The sequence below is a fragment of the Colletotrichum higginsianum genome, chromosome 3 (assembly GCF_001672515.1).
Source record: "Colletotrichum higginsianum IMI 349063 chromosome 3, whole genome shotgun sequence".
Lineage (NCBI taxonomy): Eukaryota > Fungi > Ascomycota > Sordariomycetes > Glomerellales > Glomerellaceae > Colletotrichum > Colletotrichum higginsianum.
Window position 1 is genome coordinate 1,723,777 of NC_030956.1, and position 14,916 is coordinate 1,738,692.

The 14,916-nt window shown below is 56.5% G+C and overlaps 2 protein-coding genes across 2 annotated transcripts; both read right to left on the reverse strand.

The window, feature by feature from the left end:
• Positions 1–69: 69 nt before the first annotated feature.
• On the reverse strand, positions 70–3,569 carry CH63R_04091 (Fungal specific transcription factor domain-containing protein; the record flags this gene model as incomplete). Its single annotated transcript, XM_018299066.1, has 4 exons — positions 70–1,674; positions 1,730–2,271; positions 2,727–3,040; positions 3,175–3,569. 4 exons carry the CDS (start codon positions 3,567–3,569, stop codon positions 70–72), a joined length of 2,856 nt encoding a protein of 951 aa, XP_018160312.1.
• Positions 3,570–9,096: 5,527 nt separating this feature from the next.
• CH63R_04092 (uncharacterized protein) lies at positions 9,097–14,339 on the reverse strand (the record flags this gene model as incomplete). Its single annotated transcript, XM_018299067.1, has 2 exons — positions 9,097–13,914; positions 13,959–14,339. 2 exons carry the CDS (start codon positions 14,337–14,339, stop codon positions 9,097–9,099), a joined length of 5,199 nt encoding a protein of 1,732 aa, XP_018160313.1.
• Between the last annotated feature and the right edge of the window lie 577 nt (positions 14,340–14,916).

A 14,916-nucleotide genomic window follows, 5' to 3' on the forward strand; every position in this document is an offset into this window, starting at 1 on the left:
CCGACTCCGTGTACCATGCTTCCAGTAAAAGTCTACTCCCAAAGGAGTCTATCAATGAAATTGTGCATATTAGGCGAGGGTGGCGATTTTAGCGGCGCCTTCACCCTCATTCTGAACAGTTCCGGTCGCCGCCCATTTCATGGCGTCGCTCATGCTTTCCTCGCCAAACACGTTCGTCATGAACCCCTCATCCGTGTTGTTGACACCTTCAGGCGGGAACTGCAGCCACTGATCAACGTCAAACTCGGTCCCAGTCATGGCGTTCCAGTCAATCTCTTCTTGCGTCTGCAAAAACTCGAGGTCAAGCGGGCCGGGCTCCTCGGAGCTGCCACTCGCGCTCGGCGTCATGCCGCCAAGTGCCGACTCGTGGTCCTTCTCCGTTTGCGGCGGGCTCGTGGCCGACAGGTCGAGCGCCGCGGCGTTGATGGTCTGCGGCAGAAAGTCGCGCTGCGGGTTCGGTTTGTGGGCGAAGAGAGCCTCACCGCTCGTCATGTACGGCATATTGTCGGGCGGGGGCGTCTGCGCGCCGAACGTCGGCTCAGCGAGCTTGAGGTTCTGCTGCGTCATGGGCGCAGCAGTCTGTTGAAGGTTGATGTCGATGGCGGCCTTGCGCAGGGCCGCATCCAGGAAACCCGTGGCGTAGTCGGCGGCGGCATAAATCTCGCGCAGCTTCTCCATGACGCGCATGCACTGGCGGAAGCCGCGGGTGGCGCGGTCTCTCGACTGCGACACAGGATTCTTCATTTCCAGAAGATGGATGATCATGGCCGGCAGGATGACCGTGACGCCAGTGGTGGGGAGAAATCTCTCCAGACGCAACTGGTGTAGCTCAGCCGCCATCCGGGTGACATGCATGGCGGCGTCGCGGACCCTCAGGCGGGACATCTCCTGCACCTGCCGCGAGGTCGTTGGCGCATGGATGGGGGATGACGGTAGGAACTGAGGCCGGTGCAGCGCCGAGATGGTGGTGTAGTAGACCATGTGCAACAGCGTGCGCTGGACAGCGACGGTCGATCGCCCGTTCTTGACGTCCAGCGGCGTTAGGGGGCGATACTGGCAAATGGCCGGCAGGGTGTCGGCCCAGGCCATGAGTTCCAGGTCAACCGAGGTCACGCTCTCGACGTTGTCGAGCTTCTTGTTGGGGAACAGCATCATGGTGCTGTTGACCGTGTTCTCCGGGCGCATCTTGTCCCGAATCAGGACTGAGTACTGCGCCTTGAGCATGTGGCTGATGCAGATGCAGAGCTGGGCTTTGGAGATACACAGGGCTGCCAGCTCCCGCTGCATCGAGACATCCCGAAGCAGCATGGACTCGGCAGGGACGACCTTGTTCTCCTCGGGCAGAACCTCCAACTCAAAATCGGACTCCTGCAGCATCGGCACATCGAAGTCCTCGTCCTTGATGCGGGTGGGCCGGCGCATGCCCAGGGCAATCAAGCGATCGCGCATGAAACACGACCACCAGATGCGCTTCCATAGCTTCTGCTTCCGCACCGGCATGCTCGTGGCGGCCGGATCACGGTGCAGGCCAATGGTGTGGGCCAGAGAGATGGCGACACCCATCCAATGCCATGTGTCTTTTTGGTCGTCGGGTGTCTCGTACCAGTACGTCATCAACAGGAGGGCCTGAACGAGGACGAGGCGATCCGACTCGTAGTCAAAGTCGTACAGTAGCTGCAACGTTTTAGCATGTGACGTGGACCCCTGTCATTAGGTACGGTTTGCTCACCCTCGTCTTCTGGAAGAAGGCCTTCCTGGCGGCCTTGCGCGTGGGGTAGCCGGCCTCGCGGAGAACCTTCATGTCGACAAAGGCAGTGGCGGCGAACATGACGGCCTGATAAAGGAACAGACTGATCTGGCCGCATAGCCCGTCCTGGGCGTTGATGACGGCCAGAAAGTCGTACAGCTCGAGCAGCGGCATATAGGGATGAACGAATTCGATGTAGGCCTGCAGGAGGGCATTCTGCAGCGGCAGCGTGGGCAGAGTCAGGGCCCCCTTGGCATGGAGGTAGGTGACATCTTCCTGGGCGATCTTGGCAGGCAGCGGTTTCACAAAGGGTGGGAGCTGAGCGTGGAGGTCGGGCTCCTCGAGGGAGGCGAGAAATTGACTTGTTCGGCCGTCGCCGCTGGCCATGCCGCCAAAGAGGGAGGCCTGGGCCAGGAGGTTCGACAGGAGGCGACGAGAGTTGCTGTCTGCTGACGCTGCGGCCGCGGCCGATTGCAGCTTGGTGAGCAGTGCAGCGCTGTCATGACGGTAACCCGATCGTTGGTCTGTTTCGTGGTTAGTCGAGTCGTTTCGGTGGTCGTGATTGACATGTGAATGTGGATTTGAGGCTAACGAGGGGGGGGGGGGGGACGGAGCTGGGGCCGCGGGCGGAAATGGGAAGGGGGTAAGCTGAAGAATCAGGAGGCGGAGAAGTTCCTGACTTGGAGGTCCAGGTCACGGGGTAGGAAAAAGGTCCAAGGCAAAAGCGCCCGCACCTCCACACTTTACCCCGTTCCATACCCTACCCCAGTCCAAGCGCGCCCCCCCCCCCCCCCCCCCCCCCCCCTTTGGACTTCGAGCGCTGAACTATGGAACAGCGCCAAAAAATACCAATAAAAAAGTTGGCAAAGAACCGTGGTAGTTTGAATGGGCGGTGCGAACCCACGCCAGAAGGGTTCTATGCCCGAAAAGCAAGGGGTGGAAGAAGAAAGGAAGACGAGACAAAAACAAACAAACCCACATAGCATATGAGGAACGTGGCCCTCAAGGCCGTCTGAAGAACCGCCGGGAACCGAAAGGCCCCCGAGGACGCCTGGGCCAATTCCAGACACAGCTGCAGCTCCAGCGCCAATGGCTGGTGTTGTCGTGCCTAGAGGCATGCAAGTGACCGGGACGGGATTCGTTGCAACTGATCCGTTGACCGAAGCCACCGAGGCATTGCTAGGTCGGCGCAGCTCCGCGCTGCTGTGAATGTTGACTGGATTCGTGCCCTTGGAGCGTAATTGTGCCTCGGCTCCTGGGTGCACCGCCGTGCTGGCAGTCAAGAGGTTTTTCCTGAACAAGAAGATTAGCGGCGTTCCGTTTTGCCTACTGTGCCCATTGGTTGGCTGGTTGCGATGCGCGCCAAAAGCAATGCGGAAGAGGTCATGAACGTAGACGAGGGCAGTCAAAGAAAGGGCCAGACTCACTTTCGTCGGCGGCTCTCTTGGACAACGCACTCGACATTGTCCCATCTGCAGTTGCCGCAGGGCGCGCCTTCGACGACGTCGCAGCGGACTTTGCGCGCGCGACAGCTCACGCAGGCGCGAGCGGCTCTGCGCTTCGTCACCTTGGCCGGGGGCGCACCGTCTTTCAGGTCGGCGACAGACGAGGAGCGCTTCTTGCTCGGCTCCTGATCGGACGAGGTGTCGTTGGAGTCATCGTGGTGTTCGTGGTGATCGTGGTGGTCATGATGGTCATGTTGATCTGTCGACGCCGGCTCATCCGCGGTCGCCGTCATCACGGTCGTCAGGGCCGATAGATCGGTGGCCGAGTCGGCGGCGGCGGCCTCGAGGGCTGGCGCAGTGGTCGTTTCGGTCGTCATGGTCGCGTATTGGAGCGCAGTCTCCCCTGTTTAGAGACTGCTTGCAAAGCCAATTGGCACGTTGGCTGGGTAATGGAGTCTATTTTGTGACTCCTTGTCAATGGCGACGTTTGCTTCTTTAGCTGTAACGTCGACTACTAAGGCAACCCGAAGTGAGTGGCCGAGATCAGATGACACGATTTATGGTGTCTGCCACTGGACTCAATACGTATGGGTTCGGTCAAACGGAAGTGGCTCGCATATACGGATTTTGGCTTCGAGCGACAAAGGTGATGTCGTCAAAGTAGAGACTCGTCGAGGCGTGGGACAAGAACGTAAACAACAGAGCAAGGCGGAACGAGGGCGCGTTGAGATGAGCATTGAATGTTTCCAAGCCGGCACTAAGAAGAAGCTGTGTGGTGTCGATCCGCAGGAATGCTGCGGCGGATGAGTTGACTCTGACGTGTGCGTGCGTGTCTCTCTCTCTCTCTCTCTGTCTGTCTCTTTCTCTTTCTCTCTCTGGGTCGTGTGTCTCGTGACAAGCGCGGTCTGTCTTTGGGAGGCGACTATCCTCTTCAACCTCAAAGCGTATCGAAAAGCCGGAGCTACGGGTAAGTGGAAGGGGAAGCGGGCATGTGGGGTCCAAGGGTGCGAAGGGGGGGAGGGGACGGGGAGAAAGAGAGGTATTATATGATTCAAATAGGATCAATCTTTTTGCACCGCGCTGAGCTTGACACACAAGGAACTAGGAACGGACTCTCTTTCTTTCGTCTGGAATTCCCACGAGGCACGCCCCCCCCGGTCGTCGGCCCCGTCAGTGATCCACCCCCTCCTCGTCCTTTCACTCTCCGATCCATTGACGAGACTAGTCCGGGCAAGGAAACGAGGAGAGGGCCAGCACCTACAGGCTAGCAAGGCAGGGTAATGATTATACCAGGACCAGGAGCGGCAGCGGCAGCGGCAGCAGCAACAGCAACAGCAGCAGCAGCCGCTACGTACCCGAATTATGGGGAAACGAAGCTATTGTGTATTCGTACAGAGTACATGAGTACGGATATCCGTCCTGTGATTTGTGAATAAGTGCAAAAAAAAAAAAACCCGGAGAGGTTAAGTGGATCTGTTAGTCAGGCATGGGGCAGGGATGCTGGTTGAGACGGAGGAACGAGAAGTACGTACTACGCACGATTAGGTAGGTGGTGCGTATCTGCACTCTGTACGTCTCTCTAGGTCATTTGCACGGAATGCCCTCGACGATGCAATGCAAACAATGACTGCTCCGTGCTGACCGTGTCTCTGTCTAGCGGCAGTTGTTTCTTCGTCTGTACTGTACGCCTTGTCGTCGATGGTTGTCACTGTCATCTTTTCCGTCTGGTGACCCGAGCGGGCCTGGCGCAGCGGCCACGAGACGTCCGTCCTGCTACCTGCTATCCGTTGTCTGTTGTCGAGCCTTGGTTGAGGACGGGCGTGGAACCAATCCTGCACCGCGCAAGCAATGGCTGCGTAAGAATATTCTGTACTGGCCGCACCTAGTGTGGAAGGCGGCTTGGCTTCCCTTGCATGAGAACGAGTCGCATCTTCACACAGTATCTGTATTGTTTGAGGGAAGGAGAGGACGACAAGATCGTAGGTACTTACACCGGCATTATTCAGGTCAGCTCACCTGTAGTGCACCAGTTGCCCCCTCTCTCTTGATTTTTTAGTAAAGAAAATTCAAACTTCTGTTTACTTTACTGAAGTATTGGTCCACTGCCTTGGCTGGCTGGGCACGTAGTTGAAAACTCTCCGCCGCGAATTTTGGCCTCCCGCAGTGTATGTGTATCCCCCATCGCCACCCCTTCCATCCATCCGGTTGGGCCAACCTAGGTCGCCGCATCCCACAACCTCCAACTCTGTCATATTCGAGACGCAACCTGACCTCATCTCGTCCGCGTCTCCCACATCAGCCAGACGGCCTGCGTCAATCCCCCACAACCGACGCCCAACAGCCAACAGCCGCCGTGCCCGCCGTTTTTGCATGTGAAGCCAACAACGACAGCAACCCCAGACCTGTAGATGTCGTAATTCGACTCTCACGACCCCCTGTCTCCTTCCAGCCAAGCTTGCATCTTGGGGGAGGGAGGGGTCGAACATGAGGGACATCCGTCCTACATGAAAGGGGGGGCTTCCTTCATGGAATGGATGGGGGGTTTATTTCTTTCTTGGGGTTTTTCGGTTTGTTGCTACTAAGTATTCATGGCAAGGCAAGGCAAGGAAAGTCATCTCAGGCCACTACCACCTGAGCCGTTTGGGTATCCGCAATCTGCCAGTCGCCGTGCTGCTTCGAAGCCCGTCGTCGTTGACGATTGTCGTCGAAGTTCGACACTTGCGGCTTCGTACATGAAGCCATGCCTCATTATCTCGCGTTGCACCTGCACGGCGCCTCCCCCCCCCCGGGCGATCCTGCTATCGATATCGAACCCCCCTCTCCCCCCTTTCCTCGTGCTTGCTTCCACTCCAAAAGCCATCTATTTCACTCAAGGCGGCCTCTTTGTTACCTGCACCTAGTGTACGGACACCGTACAGAGTACTGTGGCAGCTGTCGTTGGGTTCCATAAATCATACTTGCCATATCTGGTGTGATGTGTCTCAGCAGCTGCACCAAGTCGACCTTGCCGTATCAACGCTAGCCTGTTTGTGCCGCCGACTTTAGAACCTCGGCAGCCAGCCCGACATCTCTGTCACTATGAATAATTCGTACACTAGACCTTGAAACAACACGCCAAACCCAGACCAGCAGACCGTCTTCTTCACCGCAAAACACACCTTGTCGTCCCTGGCGTCTTCTCCGCTCTCCGTTTCTCAATTTCCATGTCGTGACCGGAGACGTGACCCGACCAAAACAAAACAAAGGTCACGACAGCTCGCTGGACTTCCTCTCCACAACCTCCGCCCGAGCACAGAAATCCAGACCCCCACATTCTCTCCATTGTCACTCCCACCTTGCGGAGACGGCCAATCACGACGTTTTAGTACGCCGTCGGCCAACCCCCCCCCGGGAAGGGGGGCTGGGTTCTCTTTCACCCCTTCTGCGGCCTGCCCCGGTTCATTCATTGACCGGAATTTGCACCAACGCCAGCCTCGCGAGTCAGGAGCTATCGAGTCAGCCCCGGTGTGGGCGTCAAGGATCACGCCCAGACTGTAGCCCACCCAACCCTCACCGTAGCATCCAACCAGAAACGCCTACATAATCCTTAGCCCATCGTAACCCTCACTCCCTCCAGTGGCCCACTTGCCCCTTGCCCCCAACTCGAAAGCATCACGAGCCTCTGTGCAATTTTCATACCTCATCTCAAACTGCACCCGTGCTATTGGGTCAACTGGCCCTGCCCTTTTAGTCACCCTCCAGATGTGCTGTGACGGACCGTGTCCGAAGGCAGTCAAGCGTCTTGACCTTGAAGTCTGGCGTCTTGTGCGCGCGTGTCTATAAGTGTTAATATGTGTCTACATGTGTGTGTGTGTGTGTGTGTGTGTGTGTATGGACTGGGCCATCTGTCATAGTTATGCAAAACCCGCAGCATCATGAATCACCCGTTAGCTTTGTCCAGTCTCTTTGCTTAGGCGCCAGGTATTGAACGTACCGAGTCGGCTTCTTCATACACTTCGGCTTCTCGACCGCAAGCTCTCGCAACCCACTAGGGTTTCGTCTCATCATCATCGTCGTCTCGTCCGCCGTGCCCCTTGGTCCGAAGGACAACACGCACAATTCCCGATTCAATCGATGCCGCAATCAAACTGATGCGCCGCCGTCCAATCATGTCCCATTCCAGACCTGGAAATATCTCCATTCGCCCAGCTGGATTCGGCAATAGTCGGGACTGGGCGGCGGGTCACCCCTGTTTGCTCACCTCAACTTCCCAGGACTCGATCACGATCCCGTCTTCAGGTGCCGACAACTCCTGTACAGGTACATCAACAGCGAGGCAGGTACGCAGTAGGTAGAAAAAAAGAGACAGAGAAAAAAAAGAGTTTGGACGAAAGAGAAACACTGGTGGAATATTCACCCAAATGCAAGCCCAGACCCGGGGATAGAAATGCTTCGGCCAACGCCAACCCCTGCGTCTTGTCGAAACTTTCGCGAAGCTCCTTCACGGACACGGCATGTGTGCGGCACATACTAGGCAAGTACACAGTAGGTAGGCAGGTTTGTATGCATACGACATGTACTTCGTAAAAGCCGTGCAGTTCCCGTCATTACGTCCCGGCCATGCTCCCACAAGCGCGAAAGCCAGTCCCGACTCTGTCAAAACCTTGACGAGAAAGAATACAAACAAGTCAACCAACCCAAGCTGGTTTCGAGCCCTCGGATCCGCACCTTTTTTGAGTGTGCACTGCCTCGTGCTGGTGCCTTTGTGCGTGTTGCCTTGTCGCATTGTACTGTCGCAGGTTAGGTCAGCCAGACCCAGAAAGAGAGCCCCCAGTCAACCCACACTCCCTTTGCTCCGATCCAACTTGCCGTGCGTGCGCGCCTCTTGGTATGACGACTGCCGTCCGGATTGCCTCCGCCGCAGCCGGGCAGTTCATCCAGGCGTCAAAAGTCGTCCAAGGTCTAGCCTCTTGTCCAGTCTCAGGCAACTGCTTGTGTAGCCATTACCAGCATGCCACGCCGCTTCGATCAGGCCTCGTCACGAAGACACCTACGGCACATGGCCGATTCGACGCACCGCTGCCATATCCTTCTCTCGAGACATCGGCGGCCCAAAATCTGGCTTCCGTCTAACACGTACCGCCTTGCTTGAGGCAAGCCGACCGAATGGAGGGCGTCGGGACACGAGGAGTTCCCTCCACACAAGTGGAGTGAAAGTCTGGAAAGGCCTCTTGGTCCAATCACTGAAGACTCCGGCGTGGGCCCCCACCGGCCGGACACGGTGGGTCGCCGACCTGCTCCGATCCTCATGTCCGAATTTGCCCATGCTTGCAGCTCCACGCTCGCCCCCACCCCCTCCTCCTCCTTAGGTCTAATCCTCTTCCAACAACTACCCCGGCAACGTCTCCACGGCTCCTCCTTTGCAAACCAAGGCACAGCGGGAAGAGGAGGGGTCAGAGGGGCCGGTGACAAGTCGAAAAGATAACGGGGTCGCGTCCGTTCTCCGCTCCTTGCTTACAATGCCTGCCTCACCAATGGTTCGGCCGTTGCTGGCGACGCACTTTCGAAAGCGGGCGGACCAAGACTTCAGCGGGCGGGGGAGTCCAACGGGGTCAGCCCGTGGGTGGCCTCCGTTTTTGCTCTGATTTCTGCCGCTGCCCCTACCGGTCCTGCGTCGCCTTCTCCATGGGGAAGCCGCTTCAACTCCACGATCTCCATGCTTGCCTCCTCCGATCTTGCTTCCGATGATAGACTAGTCCGGCTGTTTACACCACAACGATCCATTTTTTCTTAATTTCTCTGGCTCGCAGTGTCCGCGAGGCAGCTACCAATCAGCTGTTAAGTTTTACATTGTGCTCATTGCGATAACCCGCCATCCGTATCCATGCCTCAACCGGAACCTTAACAAACGATACGTAGACGCCCTCAATTGCCAATAGGCGCCGTCACGTTGGCCTTATCCAACCGCGCAAGCGACTTTGCATCTAGGCCATTGTACCACTGCTTCAGCAGAGCCGCATGCGACGTCTCCCCATCTGTCAGCTCCACCGGCGGTCCCCGAATCTGCGGTAGATCATCCTGGCTCTTGTGCTCAAAGACGGCCCAGCTGGAGCCGTCGTTGGCTCGGAGTCCAAAGCCACGGCTCGTCAGGGTCATGACACTGAAGTTACGCAGCAGAATCGCGTCGCCTGGATGTACCACAGGCAGCGCTGTCTTATGCGGCCGGAAAATCTGTACCAAGATCGTCTGCGAGGGCGCAATAGAGTGATCCGTCACATTGAACGCCAGCATGATCCCCCGCGGGCCTCCCTTGGCGCGCTTACCCTCGGGCGGCTCTGTCGTCGCAACCGCCAACACGTCCACGGCCTTGCCTGGATAACCCCGGAGCACCTTGAGCGATATGCAGTCGGGAACGTTGGCGCGCAGCGACCTCGTGAGCTGCGCTTTGAACTCGGCAGGCGTCTTCTGCTCGCTGGCCTCTTTGGGAGGCTCCTCCCCTTCGGTTTCCTTCGATTTGGCCCTCTCCTTCTCCTTGAGCTCTTTTGCCTCATCGTGCTTGATAGCCTCCTTTTCCTTTGGCAACTTCGTCCTAGGAGCCCGCGACGGCGACTTAAGGGCGATCTTGGCGAGCTGCACGTTATCATCTTCAACATCCGGCGAATCGCTCCTTACGGCCAGGCTCTGTGATCTGGCACGGGTAACCCGCGTGCTGTCAGGGGTCGTGCGGTCTGATAGGCGCGTCGACCGTCGCGATGCGATGGATGCACGTCCCACTTTAACGCTAGGATCATGATCCTTGCGAGCGATGTCCGACCTGTCTCTTCGGTGTCCGCGCCCTCGCCTCGGAGATGGTTGTGCGGCGTTGACTTCCTCCGAGACGTCCTCGGCGATAAGAGGTGACTGCACCTCGGACGGTTGCGCCGAGTAGTCTCGGACTTGTGATGATGACTCGTCGTTAGTAGGTGAAGTCGCATCAGCTTCATTTGATGCCTCCAGTGTACGTTCGATTGTTTCTCGAGATTGGACCGGGGTCGTGAATGATGTCGCCTGGTTCTCCGGTATCTCCTGGCCATGCGATTCCGTTTTGTCCTCTGGCGCAGTGGACTGGGTTTGTGACGGAGCATCGTCAATTTCTGGCACCGAGACTTTGGTATTGGCCTCTGGTACCTCTGGGAGCTGAGTCTCGACGAACAGCTGCGAGGCGCCTTCAATCTGTTGTGTTCCGCCTGGAGTGACAAGTTGCAGAGCACCCTCCAGCATGTTGAGTTGGTCGCTGGCTTGCGAGGTCTGTTTACCAGGCTTGACCGCCTCGAGAGACTGCGACTGGAACTGTTCCGTTGGAGGAGGCGATGCCAATTCCATCGACTTTGCGTCATTCAGCTCATCCACATCCATTTCGTCTTCGGGCGCAGTCTCAAGAAAGCGCTCATCGCCATTGACCATGGGCTTGGCGACGAAAGTCTCCATCCTCATCCGCGATGTCTCGATAATCTCTGTTTCTGATGCAGGATTGGCATCATCGGCAGTCTTGCCCTCATGCAAAACTGTCCGCTCCCCAGCCTCCTGCGTTATCGTGATTGTGTTGGTGACTGTCTGATGCTCGAACATGAACGTCTCCTCCTGCAGCTGGCTTTGGATTAGCTGCTCTTCGGTCATTTCATCCATGTCCATGTCGGAGGCTTGATCACTGGCCTCTTCAACGGACATTGCTTCTGTGTCGGCCATGTCAACGTCGGTAGGATCACGGGAGTCTCCATCAGCAGACTCCATGTCAACCTCGATGGTAGTAGTATCGTGGACGATCGTGGCCACTGCTGCCTCGACCTTGCTCTCTACATCCGCTTCCTGTTCCAAGTCCATATCTTGGTCATCTTTGAGAGATGTTGTCTCTTCGGCATTGGTATCGGCCGCCTCGGTTTCGATCAGATCTGGCGCATGTTCCTTGACCGACTTCTGGTCGTCGACTTCAACGGCTTGAGCCTTTTCCGTATGCATATCCATGACCTTGCCAGAATTGGATGCAGCATTTGGTGTCGATCGACCCTCATTGTTAGCTTGCATCTCCTTGTCAGACTCTGTGTGTGACCTTTGAGTCTCGGCGATGACAACATCTGACCCTTTCGGCGTTTCTTGTAGGTCGACTTCATTCTCGACCAAGTCGCATGAACGGGATCCTTCGACCTGGCTTTGGCAGTCACTGTCGATGTCGGCTGCTGACCGACTCGGTGTCCTTTGAACTTCGGCTTCCTCCGCAGCTGGGTCGGATGGAAGGTCCTGATCGTCATCCACTGTGGCCTTAAAGTCTTGGTTGGCCAAGGCTCCAGCATCTTCGGCCACCGGGACTTCAGCCTCTGCATCCGTCTTTACTTCCAGCGTATGTCTGCCCTCGTTGACCGGCTTGTCGGGCTGAAACGGGGGCTCTTCTTTCTGTACCTCAGAATCCCTGATGTTGTTAACCTCTTCGTATGGTGGGGTCTGCTTTTTCGCATTGACGTCGGCGACAACTTTTGCAGATGGCACGGCTTCCACTTCTGACATTCGAACGTCCAAAGGGTCTTCCAGCTGCAGTGCTTGCTGTTCGCTGTTGGGATTGTCCACGGCCAACTCCTTCTCCAACTCCTCTTCCAACTCCGCTGCAAGCATCTCCGAGTCGCCCCGGGAGCTGGGCCGAGACGAGCTTCTAGAGACGTCTGTGGCCTGTGGTAGCTTGATGGGGCTCATCGCCTCGAGATCGTCACCAACTGTAGCCGATGTTAACTCCAGAGCATCGTACGCAGGCCCCGAGGACGTCGGCCTCGGCTTTGGAGTCGGCGTGTCAAACTGGGACACTTCCTCTTCACTCTCTCCATCCAACGACTCAGAGGATTCTTCATGATCGTCTTCATGACTGTCGTACTTTGCTTCGCTTTCCTCCCTGTCATAGGGATCATCGTCTTCCACCTCATCAGTGGACCCGTCGGACTGTGGGATCTGCCGCTGTTGAACGGGAGCAGGGCGAGGTGGTGGGGCCTCGTCCTCATCCTCAGAATCCGAAAGCAGACTGATGACCTCCGGCGCTCCCCCTCGTGATGCAGTAGGCGGGTGGTGGTTCTCCGCGTCCTCGTCCTCGTCCTCATCCTCCTCTTCACCCTCATCTTCCTCCTCCTCGTCATCATCCTCGCCCTCGTCTTCATCATATTCTTCTCCATAGTCTTCGATAGCCTCCTCCGGTTCATCTTCTTCATTGCCCTGCAGCCCAGGCTCAAGCATTTCTTCCTCTGCCTCTTGACCATAGTCCGACTCTAGATCTGTACCGTTGTCATCGTCCTGATTATTGCTCAGATTGCGGTAGTTGGTGATGTCGTAGTCTCCACCGGCGTCGTCTACTTCGTGCTCAGCTTCCTCTTCACTGTCTTCGCTGCTACTCCCGCTGCTGCTGCTGCTGCCTTGCTCGTCTGCTGTGGCTTCGTTCTCAGTAGGCTGGAAGTGCCTTTCGGCATACGAAACCGAAGTGGGCTCTTCATGGAGACCATCCCCGTCTTCTGAGGCCATACCTCCTTCCGCTTCCAGGGCTACCTGCTCACCTTTGGAGTTCTCGTCGTCTATTTTGGCCTGCCCCCCGCGATCTTCTACCCAGTTATCGCGGGGTCCGGTTCGTGTTTTAGGTGGCTGCCCAGCCTGTTGCCCTTCAAATACAGGCTCTCCGGATACAACAGACGAGCCGGAGTAGTGTGCGGATGTGAGACCCCAAGGAACTTGCTGGGGTTGGGCAATCCCCTCTATGACGACAGTGTGGTGCTCCCCTTCAAGACTTTGCTGTTGCTGATGGTTATGGTAAGCGGGTATTGGCTCGGAGGTAGTTTGCGGTGTGGCAGCAGTATGTGATGCAGTGTTGGGGTCTTCGAGAAGAGACACCGGATAGTCATGCGCATCGAGAACGTGGTCAAGTCCAGCCTCAGGATACGCATTCCGGTGCTCGTGAAATGGCTCTTCAGCATCATAATGCGGTTCCATGCTTCCTTCGTCGCCATGGCCAAAAACTGGACTAAGAGGTGGTTGATGAAAGGCTGGCGCATACGGCTCATGCGCCGAGGTGAACAGGGGTATAGGCGCAGGTTGTCCAAATGCCAGACCGGGCGACAACTCGACATTTGGACTAAGAGGTAAATCAGACTGGACCGCCGAGTCGACCATGGTCATTTTGGAAGGGCTACGCCAGTACGAAGGACTTTGGCGAGCCTCCGCAATAACCTGCACCTCTCTGAGGGGGCTGACGTCCCGCTCGATCGTTTGACATCCGTCATCGACCATCTTTGGCCGCGAAGGCGTGACTATCGCTGGCGACTCTATCTTAGGCGTGTCCTCGGTTTCTGAAACTTCACGCGCCTCTGGCTCGGGGCTTGGTGATTGACTGGTGTATCTCCAGACACCGCTGTATCGGCCAGTTTTTGTCCTCTTCTTTGCGCGCGCTTTGGCTCCAATGTCTTCGTCGAAAACACCCACACCGTCCTCGAACAGAGACCCGTATGAGATGCGGGCGCGTTTGAGAAATGCGGGAGAGGGATATTCGTCCGCACCAAGGCTCTCGTTGATAGGCCTCTTACTCGAAGGTGTAAACGAGGTTACTGTTCTCTCAGGTGTCTGCTCTCTGTCTATAAACGGGTCGGAAACCGACTGTGGCAGCTCGAGTTCGGTATCTGGTTCGGGTTGAGTGGGGTGGTCGACATTGACGACCTTCACATCTTCAGAGTCGCTGATTTTGGCCTTTCAAACTTAGCGACGCACAATCAAGTCTACGTCAGACGTACCTGAAGGAGTAATCTCTCCGTAAACCTCAACTGCCACTCCAAGCTCATCCCAGGGACATGCGTTCTAGGCTCATCCACAACGAAATCAACTCCTTCAAGTGACAGCGTAATCTCATCGCCACTTCCAAGAGCTGCCTCGGCAACAGCTTTGGCGCTCGATCCGCCAAACTCAACGCGCACTTGTCCCTTGGCACGACGTAGTCGAAAGTCAGGCTCGGCGAGGAGAAATGCAATCGTCTTCTTGACGATACTGTAAGGCCAGGTGATTGTGACCACACCCCGAACTGCGCACGTCTTCGGCTCCTGAACGTCGGGGCTCAATCGAGCGATTGGGATGCGGTCAGCAGCTTCGAGCTGCGCAGGTAGCTGAACCCCGGACATCGTGTCATGGGTCGTAGAGCGCGGCGTAGCTAGTGGCGCTGGGGGAGAGAGACGTTCCAAGCTACCTATTGAGCATCAGCGGAGGATATGCGCGACGTTAAGTTGTGGTTTATTCGTTCTGGGAGGAGTTGTCGAGTGGTTGGCCGCAGAGGTCGGTTTGGTGATACGGCATCGTTGTGAACGATTTAGAGGCGGAAAGTGGAACAAACAAAGCTCAAGCTGCACCTGTCGGATACCTAGATGGTGGTGTGGAGCTGTGTTCATACAGAAGGAGAAGGCGGTGAATAGAACAGGGCGCTTGGAGCCGGACTTTCTTAATCGATAAGTGCGTATCACCCCATGCCTTCTAAATTTCTTCCAGATCACGTGAGACTAAGCCTGGTTCAACCCAAGTGTAGACTATTACCTAGCTTCTGACTCTCTGGGCCGAAATAGGCAGCATGCCTTGCAATGTCATATGTTTTTTTATCCAATTAAATCGTCCACCTACTCGGTTGTGGTCAACATGGTGGACAGGGTTTGCGACGCAGATACGGTAGTGTTGAGCAAGGATCTCCGTTACCCGCCGGCGTCCCAC